Consider the following 17,446-nt stretch of genomic DNA (forward strand, 5'->3'; position numbering starts at 1 on the left):
AACTGAAGTAAATGGACATTGCTGATGTTAACTAAAATATTGTACATCCTTGTCACCTCATTCCTCCTGTCCTAGATAAGTTCAGACATAGGAAATAGCCAAGCAGTGCATCAGTCACCAATGCAGTACTGCACCCTCAACTTAAGACAAGCTTGAGCTCACATGTTGAACATATCATATGCGTGATGTTCTTAAGCGTGGCAAGACAGGCCCTTTTAGGACAAAATCTGATAATCCAAGACAAAAAGGTTGAAAGGTGTGAGGAAAAACGCACCTTTCCTCTTACATGCATAGTCAACCTCATCAACAAAGGCTCTCCTCACCACTAATTGTCAAACAAGCAGTGAGGGGAGTGGGTAGGAAAGTGAAGCCTGGGGGTTGTTTGATATGGTATAGAGATTCCAGGAGTGGAAACACCCCTGGAAAGACTGACTGTAGAAGCAGCTATATGGAGTGACTGGTTTGAGCCAGGAACAGAGGTATTTGTTTCTGTTGACAACAAAGCTTGATCTGTTGTCCTGTTGGGTCAACATTTGGCCATTGATTGTTCTTGCTTTGTACTTTACATTGTATATTAGAAAAGAGAGCATGTATAGCATACACACCTCTGCAAAGGGATAAAGAGAATATGAATCTCAAGTGCCTACAGATTTTTTTTGTATACTAGGTAGCTATGATGGGTCAGATTGCTCCCACGAGACATCGAGAGGATGTCTTTGCAGTTTTAAGCTGTTTCACTGTGGCCAAGACTGTCACCAGAGCTTGGGGGCTCTGTGCATGCTTTAGACAGTTGCATGGAAAATATACAAAGCTGGTAATAAAATGTGGAGTAACTATTTTTCCTAGTCTTTTCTACTTACTTATACAGCTATGCTTGTATTTTGATGCCGTTATTTAATCCAGTAGTTTCGTGTGACTGTTGTCCCATTTGGGATTTTTTTCATTCTGGGGATTTTCTTCTGTGCAGATTAACGTATTTGTGTAGAATTGATGCTGGAAATATGAGAGACTCAGCTTGCTGGAGAATGTGGCCTTCTGGGTTGCTTTCAGATTATGCCATTTGTTCCACTGGCATCAACATACAGGGAAATGGTAACTTACAGAATTAGAACATAGTGATGAATGTGCCATTTTCATTAAAACTGTTTAAAATTATGCTGAAGCTGAAAAAATTAAATGTTTAAGTCTAATTTAATTTGAAAGTATGTAGTTAATTAATACTCTACAGCTATTAACATTCAAAAATTAAAGTTTTTTCAGAACCACTACTCCCTGGAGTAATTCATCACCAGAAATAAAATGTTTGCCTTTGAACTGAAGTAACTTTTGGGTAGTGCACTATGAGTGAAGGAGGCCATGTTAATGGTACAGACTAATCCAGAAGAGTGGTCTTGAAGTTCTTCGTGTTGCTGTCTCACCATTATAAAACCAACAGCAGTTGTCTCAAGTACTGTTGTGACAGCAGATGCTTTCTTTGCTAGTGACAAACTACCATCAATTTTAAATTACTCAGTAGAGCATAGTAGTTGTGTATGTCCACGAGTGCTTCCCAGAGTAGAAAATGTTCACAGCTTGTGAGACCCTGTTTTTTATTTTAAAAAAAGATGCATTTTCTATTTACAGGGAGTATTGGTTTTTATACTGTGAAATGAACTTTCAAACAGTGAATGAATGTAACTGTCAAAAAAGAAGCAGCAAAGACATGATTAGGTAGTATAGCAAATGGAACACCATATACGTTGTTCCCCCACATGCTTCCTTCTTCCTTCTGTTCCTCTATCTCTCATATAGCCTTTTGCATTATTAGCTTCAATCTTGCCAGCACTTACTATGAGGTGTGGCATTTCTGCTGGAGCTATTTTTGCTTATAAACCCTGTTTAATGCAGTAAGTGAGGATTTGGGTCAACGGATTGTAAGCATTGCAGGGCAGTGTCTGCAAAAGTGACAGCATATTCTAGGGTTACAAACATGCCACTTGAATTTTTTTGTTCTCTATACAGTTTTTGTGCAACAGAATCCTAAGACGCAATAATAAGTCTCTTTATTACACCCAAAAAAATGGTATTAATAAATAAAATATTTTATTTTTCAGGACTTAACTGTTCTTCTGTGTTACCATAGCCTTAATAAAGCCAGGGTTAAATAACTGCTTGGCTGGACAAAGGAGCTATGATTTTTCTTCCGCTTAATTTATTTGAGTTAAAAAGGATGATTTGACTTCTGATCATGTGAAAAGCATTTCATAGCATACTGGAAAGCTGTCTGGATTTGTATCTAATGGACTTGACAGCATGGTTGGCAACAGATGGATAATAGAAGGCTAATGAATAACGAAAAGCTGAGTGATCAAAATAGCAGAGCTGTAGGGAGACGAAAGGGAAAGCTGGGAAGGAAAATGGAAAAAAAGCAAAACAGCACAGAAGTAAGGAATAACCAGTATTTTGATCAGTATCAGAGCATGTCTTCGCATCAAAATTTAGCCCAGTCATAGCTTAAGCATTCTCCATCTGCTAACTCGCAAGAGCTCTTAACCCTTGCACCATGATGCATTTTGTACAAGACGCTGAGCTTGCCTTGAGGAAGCAGAGTAGGTTGGAATCTAAATAGTTTTTTCAACTGCTAGGACGATGACTGCAGTAACCTTCTCGATTCCCAAATTGTCCAGTGCATTCCCAAATCCCTACCAGAGTGTGTGTGCATAGTATCTCACAGTCTACTGCAAAAAAGGGAGCAGAGCAGCAGCATTGGAAGCTAGCAGCTGTACTGAGCGACACTGCAACACTCGGTTTGTACCTACACTTCAGCAAAGATGGCTCTGTTGCGGTAACAGGGATAACTCCATTTTCATGGCTCTTGCTCTTCAGATCTCCAGCAGGGAGGAAGAGCTCTTATTCATTGCTAGCCAGTCTCTACCGATGGGATGCAGTCTCTGGGGTGAGCTGTGCTTTAAGAAAGGTTCCTCTGCAAATGTAACAAGAATTGCTGGGGAGATGACCTTAACTGCGGGTGTCAAAAGTGGGAAGACTGTCTTCTGATGTTCAAAGAGAATACTGCTCTAGCAGTTGGGTAGTTGCGATGTTTGTGTCTGGATGCATGCGTTACAGTGGAGGAAGCCAGTGATGACTAATTTCCTCACACAGTGCCAGTTGTGGCTGAGCTTGGTGGTGCAAGGCTTGCTCTTACACTTGCTTTCATGGTAAGAACTATGGAGTAGGACCTGAGTTAGCACTGTGTTTCCTGCTACACCTCTTCATGCCTCTTTTTTGCAATGCCAAATCGAAAAAGATCTGCTACTTTCTTATTTTGATGCACTACTTTTCCTGAGCTTTGACATCACTGAAAAACAAATAATACTGTAAATACTATCCTTTCTTTTTTTCTTTGCAGAATCTGTACCAAAACAGATTCCTGGGCCTGGCAGCCATGGCGTCTCCATCTAGGAACTCACAAAATCGGCGCCGGTGCAAAGAGCCTCTCAGATACAGCTATAACCCTGACCAGTTCCATAACATGGACATCAGGAACAATTCCCATGAGACGGTCACCATTCCTAGGTCTACCAGTGACACAGACCTTGTCACTTCAGACAGCCGGTCTACCCTGATGGTCAGCAGCTCCTACTACTCCATTGGGCATTCGCAGGACCTCGTGATATACTGGGATATAAAGGAGGAAGTGGATGCAGGGGACTGGATTGGCATGTATCTCATAGGTAAGGTCCCCTTACCTCTTCCCCTTTGGGGTTTCTTGCTGCTTTTTTTACTTGTAAGCCTTAGGGTAGTGTGGGCTAACAGTAATAACGAGCTGATAAAGCTCTGTTAAGTGTAGTCTTTAAGTGGGTTTATATATAACAAGATATTTTTTCCTCTGCTCCTGAATTGCTGGTTGCAGTCCTGGTGCTCACTTTCTTCAGCAGAGATATGAGAGGGGTTTCTGTTGATTGTTTCTTGAAATGTCAAGATATTTTCATTTTAAAGCCATTTGGATTTTGGGGAAAATACCTCCTATATAAAGACAGCATAATATTTTCAGGGTTTCCTCTTCTGAATCCTTGAGTAATCTGTGACAGATGAGAGGTTTTACAAGGATATGGATCATTTCAAAACCTCATGAAACAGAATGACTTTTTCTGTATAGCCAAAGGGTATTTTGATATGAACAATAATTATAGAGTGAGGCAGTCTGGATTTGTCCCAGAAAGTTTTTCTTTTTTCTTTTTTTTTCGTGTTTTGGAAGCTGTATTCAGCCATGTACATTAGCATATTTTTGGCATTTCTATCTAGTAAATCCAGCCCCACATAAGAGTAATAAATGGTTTCAATCCACTTTTACCTGATTGTTTCACTTCAGTATAAAATTAGCATTTTTTTGACCTGGTTTGTTCCTATGGAGATACTACTGCTGCCTAGACTGAAGTCCGTGTTAACTCTTTGCCCTGTGGTAAGTTTTGAACATGGTGGATCAGTTTCAGACACATTCCTCTATGGATTAGAGGTCCTAAAAATGTGAAGTTCTTAAATGTTTCCTGAAAACCGGTGACTTCGTAAAGAAGACAGACTCAAATTGATGCCCTCACAAAGGGAAGTGTTGGTAAAACGCGGCCCTTACCTGTTTGGATAAGTGTGCCTAGCACTAAGTAGGTGTTTTAGTTCCAATAGCACTGTTTCGTCTTGCCTAGATGGCAAACCAAAACCAGTTAAAGGTATGATGTTGTGAGTCGGGCTTCTGGAGCAATCACAAGGGGCATCGCAGGGAGCTACGGTGTTACTTAAATGCTTCAATGGATACAACCAGAAGGCTGAGGATGTTGGGAATGCAGATATTGGCAACGCAGGAGGTGTGAGAAGGTACTGGATGAGAGGTCTGAGCCTGTAGAACCACCCTGGTGGCACAGTGTTAGGAACTGGAAAATGAGTTCAGGGTATTGGAGAGACTAGGAGAAGGGGAAACAGGAGGGTGGCTCTTTAAGACATGGATGAAAGGAGTGGGGGTTACAGTAAGCCAGGCTGCAGTACTTGTTCCTGTGAGTAACCTTATAAAATACCCTGCTTTGAAAATAAAAGTAGGCTTCTGAAATTTAAGATCTTTTAGGAAAGAAGCAGGGACTGGATTTAAAACAGATGCTCTGAAAGCAGTCTGGTTTGTTAGCCTTAAACAGAATTACTTGTGTTTACAGTTAAACTTGCAGATGAGAAGACACAGCAGCCCCCAGTACTAGGCACTAAGAAATACTCTAAGCCTATTCTGCAGTAGCATAAGCAACTCATGAAGGACTGTATTGCTTCAGTAAAAAGAGGGAAAGCAAACCTTCTGGTGGTCTGGAGTCAATGGAAAGTGCATAGAGCTGTTTCACGTTGAAACCTGGCTGAACAAGTTCATTCATAGCTCAGACGCTGTATCAAGGGCTGTGAACACACACTCTAAATACTTTTTGTAGATGACCTGAACACATAGAGGTGTAACTGAGCAAAAGAAAAATTCACCCTGCTATTTCTGCTTAATTTACCATATCAAACAGGATGTTGCTCCAGACACCCCAGTAAATTAGAAGTGCAAATCGTGAAGTGTATCTTTGCCCCTGCTGGCTGAATGCCTGGTGTTAATGGCAATAGTCAGCGGCTTGTTCCAAGGAACACCGCTGCCAGATGAAAAATGAGTACTGTGTCCGGTCCCCAAGAAACCAACAGTTGACCTTTGGTGTCTTTGAAGGTGTTTTGTCTCCAGCCTCTCAGGTTCCAAATCTAAATAACTGAGGAAATATCAGGTAGGAGCACACTTCATTCCTTTTTTCTCTTCCCTTGCCCTCTTCCAACTCCTCCCCTCCCAAAACCTGATGCAAGGTGAGCTTTGCTGTTTTGGTTCGCTTAAAGAAAGAGTATGGGAGACTGAAGATCACTTGGTTTTTGGTGTTAGTTTTCCGTGGAAAACACTTGGAATCTGGGAAGGTAACTAGCACTATGGTTATATTCACATTAACAAAGTAGGGGGAACCAGTGGGATGGGTGTGTAGAAGCAAACATTTGCTGAGTGTGTGTCAGGAGCTTGGCTTTCGAAGAGTCTCAGTCTGGCAGACTGAATGCCCTTCAATTGTTTAGTGCATCTTTCAGTTTAGCTTTGTCGGGACAGAATCAAGTTCATGTGCCCAAAGATCACCACGTTGTCTGGTGGTGACAGAGTGGGGACAATTGGAAGGGTCATTACAAAATCATGCTTTTGACCTGAAATAAAATGCATCCTGTATTCGATATGTGTGACAAATCCATAGGGGCAGGAGATCCAGACATCCCGAATGGCTTAGATTTGTGTGTGCATTTGCCTGGGTTTTATGAACCTGCACTCCTGTTTAGAGAGGGAATGTTCCTGGCCTTGTGGGTGTGACCTTCACTGTGTAAACTGATGTATGACTATGTTTTGGATTAGCAGCTAGACTCTGGAACAAGAGAACTGAAGAAACTATGAGCTTTTCCCAGTCTGCTCAATAGAGGATTAGTGTTCAAGCCTATTATTGCTACTTGCATGACAGCACTGTTAACCATTTCTGCTGGTCATTCTAGTGTTTGTCTCAAAGCCAACTTGTGGATACAGCCCAGTCCTTTCTGTGGTTGTTTGGGTTAGTGAAATTTGAGCTGAAAGGTTTGAATGTAACATTATTTAATATTGTAGTGAGTCGTGAGAACAATGAGAATTTTTTTGCGTCCTTGAGGTACCAGGCAGCGTAGTTTGGATTTTCTTTAAAATTTGGTGTGAAAGCATTAGAGTTGGTATTTGTTATTTGTTTTGTGGGAGCTCCTGAGTATCCCAGGAAGGGCCTGTATAAAAGCAGAAGGCAGTTCTCGCCTTGGAGGAGTTTAATCATTGCCATTGTAGTATTCTAGGAAATGTCTCCAAATAATTTTATATGAGTGTTGGCTTTGAAATGCATAAAACTTAGTTTGTTCTCACCACCACTGCCATCACTAAAGCTTTGAACATACACAGTAAACTGCAGGCTTCAGATCAAAGATGTTCCAAGACTGGGGAAGTATAGATGGTATAAAAGGCTTCCAAAAGAAAAAGAGTAAAAGTGATGTAGTCATATGTTTTGGTACCATAGGGCATTTTGGGATGCTATTCAAAGGCTAAAGTAGCCTGAAAGAAGATTTAAGGGAGTCCACTGTGTATGGAAATTCTGGCTGCTGGCTCCTCATGGAAGGATGCCACAGCTCCTTTTATCACAAGGTATCTGTTTTTCTCCTCTTCAATCCATGTGCACGTTCCTAAGGGTGGCCAGCCGGGAAACAGTCTTTGCAGAAGCCGGTAAAATCTGGATTTAGAATTGGTTATTAGAGTTTACTTTTGCTTATGGGTTCAGAAAACAGGTTAGGCAGCCAATCTCTTGTAAAACAGCGTAAAAAATGGTGGTTATTTGTCTAGTGGCAAAAAATAGCATTGGGTATATCCACCCTGTAGCTGCATGAAAACATCCATACACATGCGATTTTGATGAAGGGCTGTAGAAAAACTCCATGTTGAAGGGAGAACAGAAAATGTTGACTCTGTTAAAATATAGATGTTATTGCTTCTGTACATTTTAAGATTAGCCATGGTAAGATGACAAAAAGTATGGGAATTGGAAGACAAGCCTTTCTAGGTGTTTAAGGCATACTGTGCCTTCAGGAGTGGGAATTACATTTCATTCCTGCTAAGCTTGAACTCTAGAGATGTTCTGACTTCCCCTATATATCAGCTCTGAGCTGTGCAGACAAACCTCTAAATTCTGTAACAACTCACCTGAGATACACATCTGCCTTTCCTCAGGAGAACTATGGTATTATGAACGTCAGCAGTCTTTTGGAAACATATCCACAAGCAAAAATACACATAAATACTTAAAAAGAGTTCTCTGAGAAATATGAACATAACACAGCTCTGTAGCTATTGAAAAGCTCTGGGATTTGAATTTTCTTTGTAGAAAAGCTATATGTAAAGAAAATGCACATTGGGGGGAAAAAAATGAAACTAAGTTTTGTGAATAACAAAGACAGTGTGTTTGTATATATTTTTAAAAAGAACTCCCATTTAGTGGCTACTGTGAGACAGAATATTTGCAGTTATTTGTCTCAGTTGTCTTTCTCTGTTATCTTATATACTATCACCATTTGCTACAGTATGAAGCCTCTTAGATAAATTAATATGGACTTCTGGCAGCTGCCTGTAGATAAAGAGCTGTCTTACAATTACTGCAGTAGCATTTTAGTCGCTACTAGATTTCACTTCTGTCATCACCTCTGTATCTGCTGTAGAGTAGCTAATGAGAAATGTCGAAGCCAGACTTTTGAAAGAATAGTTTGCTCCAGTGTCTGTGCGTGCTGATGTTGGGAATTTATCAGGGCTAACATTATACTTTTCTTAGGCATATGCAGTAGGCTTTTTTCTTTCAGCATTTCTTTATGGGAAAGCAAAACATTATTAAAGGCTATTAAAAGTTTCTTCATACACAGATCTTGTAGGGTCCAATTTCCTGTCCATTTTTGGCTTTTGACAGAGTACTTCCTCTCAAATTTACGTAAGTAGAAATGTCTTGACCCAATTAGTGACTAAACTTTAGCTTTAAAACAGCACATTTCCCTCCTCTGTTTCAGCCTTTGACGTTATTTCTCTCCCAAAAAGGCAAGTCACCATAATCTGACAAATTGAACTTTTAAAGTTACTGGTTAATAGACATTTAAACATTTGTTGAAACACCTTCCAGGTTGATTTTAGGCCCCCCTTTAGAGGGCCTTGCTGTATTGCCCGCTGAGGCAAGTGGGAAGATCTACATTCTTCTTGCCATCAGACTTGGATCAGAACTTGTTTGTACAGCTATTCTACCAAACATCCAATGCATACAAACAGAAAGTGTCACATGTTGCCAGCAGAGATGCGAAATGTTAGAAACAGTAATGTGCATATAAGGCTAGGAGTTGTGGGTCCCTGCACTACAGCTCTAATCCCCCATTCAGGCTGTCTCTGTGTGCTTGGATGGTTGCTCCACTTCTTTGCTTCAGATACAGCGATCTGTAAAACAAAACTCTTCACAGTGTGCCTGCTTAGAGTGAATTTTGTTGATGTTTGGATTTGCTGTGTCCTGGGGTAACCCATTTTCCCAGTCCTTTTATGGCCTTTGGAAGAGAACCTCACTCTGGTCTTAGGGCTTCTCAGTAGGTCATCTTGTAGTTGGATCTCTTGCCAGGCTGGGGATGGTGGCTGTGGCTGGCTGGTCAAGTTTTGTTCAACACCTGCAATTCTGCGCTCTCTGTGAAACATCAACAGACAGCTTTCAACAAGCACAGCACTATTTTATTTCAGGAACAAAAAGTGTCAGAGGAGCAAACCTGTCGTAAAAACAAACAAAAAACCCCCACCACCCCCCCCAAATAACTTGATAGAAAACCTGCACAAATGCTGAACAGGGAGAGTATTGGGTATCATAGGCCTTGGCAGATGTATTAGTGCAGTGGTACCAGTTTTTTGTTCCAACCTGGCTTGCCTTTACCTGGCTGCTCTTTGTTCCAGTGGGAGTGACTTCTCTTATCAGGCTGAGTCACTTTTTGCCTTTCCCAGTTCTGTATCTGGTGGACCACTTCAGCCAGGAGAAACCAGGATATGCCCTTTCTGGATATGCCCTTTCCAGATATGCCCTTTCCAGACCCACCAAGTGTGGCATAAACAGAATTAGCTTTTGCCTCTGTTTCACCCCTTTACAAGTAGAGACAGGCAATCCTTAAATGCAGGGGTCTCTGAACATTCCCAACAGTGTGGCTTCTCACCCATTCCTCCTTTCAGTGCTTCCAAGGTTCACCACTGTCATTCCTGTGGTCTTAACATTGTTAGTGGCAGTGCACCAAAAACCTTCTGTAGAGGCGTTAGTGCAGTGGTGGTGTGTTTTATGGTCTTTTAGGGAAGTCATGCTAAAGCAGCATGTAGGTTGCCAGTTCTTTTCCTTAAATATCTTTTATGTGTGGTACAGGTATTTACTGTGTGCCAAAAGATTCCTGCTTTCATTTAGTATTTCACCAGAAAATAACAGCTATGGTATTATGAACCTCTTCCCAGGTGAATAGGTGGAAAAGAGTTTTCTACTTCAATTGGCATCCTGAATATCAGGAAAGGGGAATAATGCAGACAGGGAGTACAGCAGCTTCTTGCCTTCTCAGTGACTTCCAGGGTCCTTATACCTGTGGATAAAACTGCCTCTGCATTGTGCAAGGAGGGCCCTTATTATTGTATAGCCCGGAGTGATAATGAAGCCAGTAATGATCACCCACTAAAGCGTTTCTGAAGAAATCAGTCAGTGGGGGATACTGGTGCACCAAAAGCCAGGTTTTGGCCTCAATCCTGTAAAAGCAGCATAAGCCATGCACCACATTCAGATAATTGATGGGGTAAAATCAATCACGGCACAAACAGTGGACAGCACAAACAAAATTCTTGGCAGAATAAGACTTAAAGCAGAAAGATTTGTTCTGTAGAGGTTGTCAAGCTAGCCATGTGGATTTTGAAGGTTCAGCACATGTTTCTCTTCTTGTAGTTTTCTAAATGAAAGTAAATCATTCCTGCTCCTTAGTGTTTATAACACTTAAACACGCTGTTCATAACACCAGAATATTCCCATGCTGCCTTTCACAACTACTGTAATGACTGTGTATGCATTTAGCTTTTGTAATCTTTCTCATCCATTGATCTCTCCAGCCCTAAAGACATTTTTTTCTTCACTGGAGATCTTTGACTTTGTAATAAGCTCATAATTGAATACCATTTTTCAGATAAAATCACTCCAGATTCCCAAGAGATTCTTTACACCATGGTGCTTCAGTGCATGCATCTGAGTTATGTTTGGGGTGGTTTTTTCTGCCGCTGTATCAGATCACAAATGCCTCTCTAATTTACTGCTGTTACATCTTTCAACATTGCTAAAAGCCCATTTTTCAAATACTGCAAATTATTTCCCCCTTATTTAATGAATGTTGTTAACCTGGACAAGTGTCATCCTTGTTCACATTTCAGATCTTCCTATGTCCCTTTATATTATGTCTTTATACTGCCCTGGGCCTGCAGCATCTCTTATTCTAGTATCTTCTAGCAAATTTCATGGGTACACTGTTTTTTCCTAATTCTCATTTTCCAAATTGCACTGTAATCAACAGGGAGGCTTCCACTGACTGCGAGAACTTTGGAGCTGTTATATTAAAACCAAGCAAACAACACTCTTCCATGTTATACCTTACCACACATTATGTATTTTCAGTTTTTCAGCAGGCACTGAGGCAGTCGTGATCATCTTTGGATTCCTCCCTCCCATCTTCAGTTCTGCGTGCGAGCTGGGTGTCGTTAATTGTGGAGAAGTTTGTGCAATGCATAGCTGAAGTATAGCTGTTGCTGTACTAAAACTCAGATGCGGGCCATCTGCCGCAGTGGTGAGAATAACTCTGGAAGTGCAGGAACTTTAAAGCAGAAGACTGTAGCTGGGACAGGCATAGCTGAAGTAGCAATGAGAGCTGTGTGGATACTATCACACTTTTAAGTGTATGCAGAACCAAATGGCACCAGTATTACTAGACAGATGGCTGTCTCACTGCAACCTAACATCTGCTGTAGGTTTTTTAGCCCCTACAAGTTGTTATTGCTGAGCCCCAGCACTCAGCTCTTCGCTTTGTCTTTTGCAGCAGCAGATTTGTGGTTACTGGAGAGTAGTAGATGAGTGATGGTTTGTGCTGGAGCACAACCATCCCTTTAGGATACCACAGAAGAATAGGGCCCATTGCCATCAGCTCTGCTTTTAGCCAGAGGCTCCACTGTTGCAGGGAAGGAGAGGGAAGTCCCTCAAGTGATAGAGCTCAGACTCAGTGAGGTTAGCTCAAGTGCAAGGAGGGAAGGACTGGATCCACAGTTCATCCAGAGCCTTCTGAAAACCCATAGGCATATCAGCCTTCTGAAAACCCATAGGCATATCAGCCTTCTGAAAACCCATAGGCATATCAGCCTTCTGAAAACCCATAGGCATATCAGCCCTAAGATTTAGTAGGATCTCCGTAATTGGCAGTCTTGTTTGCTTTTTTAATTGGTATCGGTGTCATGAAAGACCAGAATGATATCTCCCAGCAGTAATCTGGAGGGGTACAGGATAATGCCATACGTGGCTCTGAAAACAAGCTGTGTGTTCAAAGGTGAAAGTGTTTTGCTGAAAGTTTTAACTCCTTGATTTTGGGAGTGGATGACAGGTGTCCTTTGGGTTTTATGTGTAATTCCTTCTGCTTCAGATTAGGTGGTTGAGGTTTTTAACCTACCATGCCTGACTTTCTGTGTGCCTGGAGCAGTTTTACTTAGGGCAGAAGACTGCCCTCTGTGACCGAGAATTGTTGCAACTTTGCCAACTCTATCCCTGTTTTATTGCAGTTGATGCTCTTTTATATCCGTACTTTCCTTAGGTCTTTCTCTTGCCGTGTCTTCCTCTCACTGCTGTTCTCCACTCATTGATCACATTTTCTCCCTCCCAATTTACTCCTCTTTAACTGGGTAGGGGGTAATTTTTGTGGTGTTAAAATGCAACCATTCATATACTTGAAACAAAGCACATGCATAGCTCTTAGATACAGACTGAGCTTTCAGCACTGATGAAGGGTTAGGCCCTTGTTTTCCAGAACTCTTCTCCTTAAGAAGCTGTAGAAGGAGGGAGGATAACTGTAAATTGTGGTATATTCATTGTCTGCAGCAGAAGCTGGCAAATTAAGAAACAGTGAAGTTTCGATCCATGTTACAGCTGGATCTGTAGCTGCTGAAGTCAGTGAAAACGTTCCTATCAACTCCTGTAATGACAACTATTATTTGTGAATTTTTTTTTAACTATGCTATCTTTGTAAATAAGAAATTGGTATCTGCATCTTCTGCATACATTTCTCATTAATAGTTTCTCTCCTGCAGAATGATGACCACTTGTACAACTCTTTGGAAGCATGGTTTCCAGGGGCTAGGTTTTACAATGCTAAAGGTTGCAAAAGGAAACACTGGCATGGCCTGACACACCTCACTACAAGCTGCACTTGTGAATTGTAGAGTCTGTTGTCATTGTTTCATGTTGTTTTTCAAGTGATAAACAGGGTGGTAAGAGAAGAAGCATCAGAAATAGGCAGCTTATCCATAGCTTACGCTTGTATTGTCTTGCAAAATAATTTTATTTTATTAATATTCTGTGCTTTACAATGTCCCTTTTCTGCAGCTTTCTGTAGAAATTGCAAAACAGATCAACCACAGCTTGGCCTCTTTGTACAGCAAATGATTTTTTTTTTTTTTAAAGCATTTTGCTAACTATTTTCATATGTCATTATAGTACAGACTTGCATATTGGCCAAAAGCGCTTTTAAATTTCAAGCTAAAGCAAATTTGTTCAGCTAAAGAATACAAGTCCTTCTGTAATTTCAGGAGTACAGCATTTCTTATTCATAAGAGCTCAAGGCACAAAATGTAGCTTCTATTTTTATGCCATAATTGCATTAAGTTTATAGAAAGCAAGTGTTAAAATGTGTAGTGCTAAATCAAGTTAGTGGGGGTTAAGAGTCTGGAATAGTGTACCAAGTTCAGGCATCTGTCTGACATTGTGTTCTTGTCTCATGTTAATTATTTGCTGCTTTGAAGGTAGCCCAGGTTATTCTAAACTTTGTAGTTGTTAAATCATGGAGAATGTGGAAAGATAGGCTGATCTTACATGTCAGCAAGCTACTGTTTGAGAAAGGGGAGTAGGTTTTTCATTTCTGCTTCTTAAGTAAAACGATACTGACCAAAAGAGTCACTCAGCTATCTGTAATTTGAACTCCATCAGTCCTTCTGAGGAAGATACATTGACTGTCTGTTTGCTTCTCTGTGGGAATTTCAGCCAGGCTTTCAAATACCAAGGTCCTGTCTGTTCAGTGTAGGCTGCTGGCAGCACTTGAAGTCCCCATTATGTTCTTTACAGATCTTTTTGAGGGGTGGTCTTTATCAACGTTTTTCCTAATTCCTCTGAAGAACAGTGTGCTTTTTGTCAATTGGTTACTGTCTTTCATCTGAAAGATAGCTTTCTTTGGCCATCGTTCTTTATCTCTCTATATATAGTGCTTGTGAAGTATATTGGGATTGCTCAGCATGGAAGTGATAGCGCAGAATATTTTTAGCAGTAAAAGGCTGTGCTTGGAGGGATCTGGTTCAGCGAGGACAAGCAGTCCATCAGAATTGCTGCTGGTTCCCAAAGCACTTGCTAATGTTTGCCTCCAGCGTGCCTTGATCCCTCGGGCTGCTGCTCAGGCCCCGGCTGCCTGGCGCCTAGTCGTGCATCACCACCTCCATTTCCTCTAGGGACAGTGTGAGATGTGGGAGGTCTGATCGCTGCTGCTCCTGTCCCAGCTTTGCAGGTCTGCAGCTGCTTTCCCTCTCACCAGCAAGAGGAAGCTGGTGCCTCTGTGTGCCCCAGAGCAGGGCAGGCAGAGAGCAATGTCCACTGGCTCCCTGTCTTAGATGCCCTCACCATCCCAGTCTCCAGCTCCAGGACCGCCTGATGGTGTTCAAAGAGTGACAGATCACGAATACTCCCTCATTGGACACTTTCCTTGGTTAGCTGTTTACCATCCAGGGAAATGAAGCCGCAGATCTGAGAGCAACCGCAAAGTGTTTGCTTTTTGGCCAAGTGGGGCCAAACCCAGGCTGTGCAGTGGATTGCTAGCTAAGCAGAGAGCTAGTTTAAAGGTTAATCTCATTTCAAAAATAGGGGGAGGGAGATGCCTTACAGTGCTTCATTGGAAAAATGTCAAAAGCCATTAGCTGCTGGCTGAAATATATGAAAGGGAGCAGCATTAACCCTGCCTTTCACTTTGTGCAGAGGTGAAACAAAGCATTTCACCATTTACCTTCGGGAATTAAGATGCAACATGTTTTTAAGGTCAGTTCCTTTACTATAGGGATTCTCAATAGAAATATGAAATACAATTTGTTTTCCTTTGTAAATACTCTTTCTTTTAACATACCATATTGTCTATTCACTTACATATGGTATGAATGTTGATAAATGTATGTACACGTATATGTAGTGCTGTGTATTTCACATGCACAATTTCCTTTGTCAGTGTGCTACATACATAATGTCCATGTTCGGGGAAAAGCCTGGAATAGTATCACCTGCCAACTAAAACGAGTCGATCAGGCTTATTCATACATTCCAACCGCCTGACCAGTTTCAATTACTGCTATTTTTAACTTGCCAGGGGTTATTTATTTCTTATCTTTTGCCTTCCAGAAACACATACCTACAAAACCTGAAAGGTTTCCCTTTTGGACAAGCATGTATTTTTCTAGAGCTGAAATTTGTCTGGCTTAAAAATCCCAACTAATGTAAATTTCTACTGGACTAAAAAAACGTTTTATTTCTTTGGAAAGAGGGACGTACCTAGCTTTTCAAGAGAGACAGACAGGACTTATATCTGGTATGAGAAGGATCTACATACTGGATTTCTAAATCATAATGTTTGTAAATGTTTTATTTACAAAAGCGTTTTTATACTTAAAGGCTCTGCTGTTCCTACTTGGGCTAACCTGCCTATTGCAAAGCTCCATAAACTCATATTAAAATATCCTTTCTACTGCCTGAGCCTGTACGTCATCAGTGGCTGCTGTCCATAAACTGTGTGCGCATGACTAGCTCCATGTGTGTGTATCTCTTCCCCGATGCTTTGCGACCTGACCCTTTGCTCTGGACGCTGTCCTTCCCGCACAGCCCTGTCTCTTGCCTCTGTGGGAGGAGGCAGTGTGCAGATCCTACTCAGTGGGAGCAGTTCATTCCAGCTTTCCCGTGGTCTCACCTGTCAGGTGTAACCATAGACTGCCTTGTTTATTCCTTCCCTTTGGGGCTCTTCTACCTTGGATGTGCAGATGGAGGGTGGTCCTTTTTCTCAGCCTATTTTTCTAGGCTTCCTGCACGTTTCCAACAAAAAGGAGGAGAGGGCTTTCTGCAGTCCTTCCCACTGGCTCAGCTTGCAATAGGGATGTGATTTCGTTTGGGTGTGGGCATATGTCGACGTCTCTGTCAAATTAGATTGCGTGACGCAGAGTTCACGCTGCCTTTGTGCCAGCTGCTGGAAGCAGACAACAGCCGATGCAGTGGCAGTGTCAGCTGGCCTCTACAGATAACTACGTATGAACACTGCATTTTAAATCTGGTTCTGGGATCTCTTGTGCCACTACTAGACTCTGGCCTAAAATGTCTGTGATTTCTTAAGCAAGGCCATCCAATCTAGCTCAGCTAAGCCTCCTTAAGTAAGCATGGTATTTTATAAACAATATATCTTGAGGAACAGTAATTACCAATACATCTTGATAAAATATCAGGTATTGGAGCGTCTCCAGCAGCTTACAGAGACTAAATATGACAAATAAATGTTATGAGTGATGAAGCCGGAGAGCAGCATGCCTGAGGGATGCTCTCTCTGTGCCCTGTCAGGATGAGGGGCGAAGCAGGGTTTCCAGGCTCCAGCTCAGTGTGGTGTTTCAGTATATGCTCACCTTTAAGTCTAAAGTGTTCTCCCTGCCAAAGGAAAAGGGACAGTTCATAGGTTTAAATCTCTTCATGTGTATATAAGTGTTTCTACTTCCACAGAATGATGTGGGTAATTCTGGATAATCTGTATCCAGGATGGTCCTTTACTGAAAGTAGTCATTAGTAAGCCAAAGCTCAGAGAGCTTATCTGGCCTTTTTATATAAAATTTGGCATTTAAAAGAAGACACAGCCAACTATAAAGTTACAGAGGAAGAACAGAAATCATACCAGAGGATTTTACTGTTGAAGGGTCACCGCAGAGATGTACTATTTGAGTGTGCTAAAAGACTTCCACTTCGATACAGAGCATGAAACACAGCTAGTGAAATAATTGCTGATAATTAGCAAGTTAGCAAAGGGAAGATGTATTGTAGATAGCATTGCCATTTGTAATTATCCATTGCAATCATTAATGGCCTCTTTAAAAGGATTTCTACTGTAAATCCCTCAAGAGAGTGGCACCAGAGAGTTCAATGTTGGTGACCCGCTTACCTTCCTCCTATGAGAGCACAACTACGTAAAACCAACAGGACAACATTGGTATCTCCTTGCTGCTTTACTCTTTCAGTGAAAGTGTAGTTTCTTTCAATTTAGAAGTCTACTTTGTATAACATTTGTATATATAAATAATATGTTAGTCTTTATGTTGCTTGGGCCTTTTTTGGTTGCTTGGCTTTTTGGTTTCTTGGGCTGCCTCTCCCACTTTGCAGTTGGCCATGCTGTCAGTCCAACCTCAGGCATGATGTCCCTTGTGTGGTGTCATCTTTGTTTTCTCATTGACTGACCTATGTGATAATGAAATGAGTGCTTCAGTGTTTACAATTGGTATATTTTAATACCTGATCGAGTGCTTCACATTTTCCCTCAG

The 17,446-nt window shown here is 41.4% G+C and overlaps 1 protein-coding gene across 1 annotated transcript in view; it reads left to right on the top strand.

The window, feature by feature from the left end:
* Positions 1–3,385: 3,385 nt before the first annotated feature.
* The window catches only part of HECW1 (HECT, C2 and WW domain containing E3 ubiquitin protein ligase 1), a 174,457-nt gene continuing 160,396 nt past the window's right edge, over positions 3,386–17,446 (top strand). Inside the window, exon 1 of the mRNA XM_086467608.1 lies at positions 3,386–3,713. Within this exon, the coding sequence (XP_086323734.1) occupies positions 3,425–3,713 (289 nt within the window). The 5' untranslated portion in view covers positions 3,386–3,424. The remainder of the gene's footprint in view (positions 3,714–17,446) is intronic.

This window comes from Leptosomus discolor, chromosome 7 (assembly GCF_034619465.1).
Source record: "Leptosomus discolor isolate bLepDis1 chromosome 7, bLepDis1.hap2, whole genome shotgun sequence".
In the NCBI taxonomy this organism is placed as follows: domain Eukaryota; kingdom Metazoa; phylum Chordata; class Aves; order Leptosomiformes; family Leptosomidae; genus Leptosomus; species Leptosomus discolor.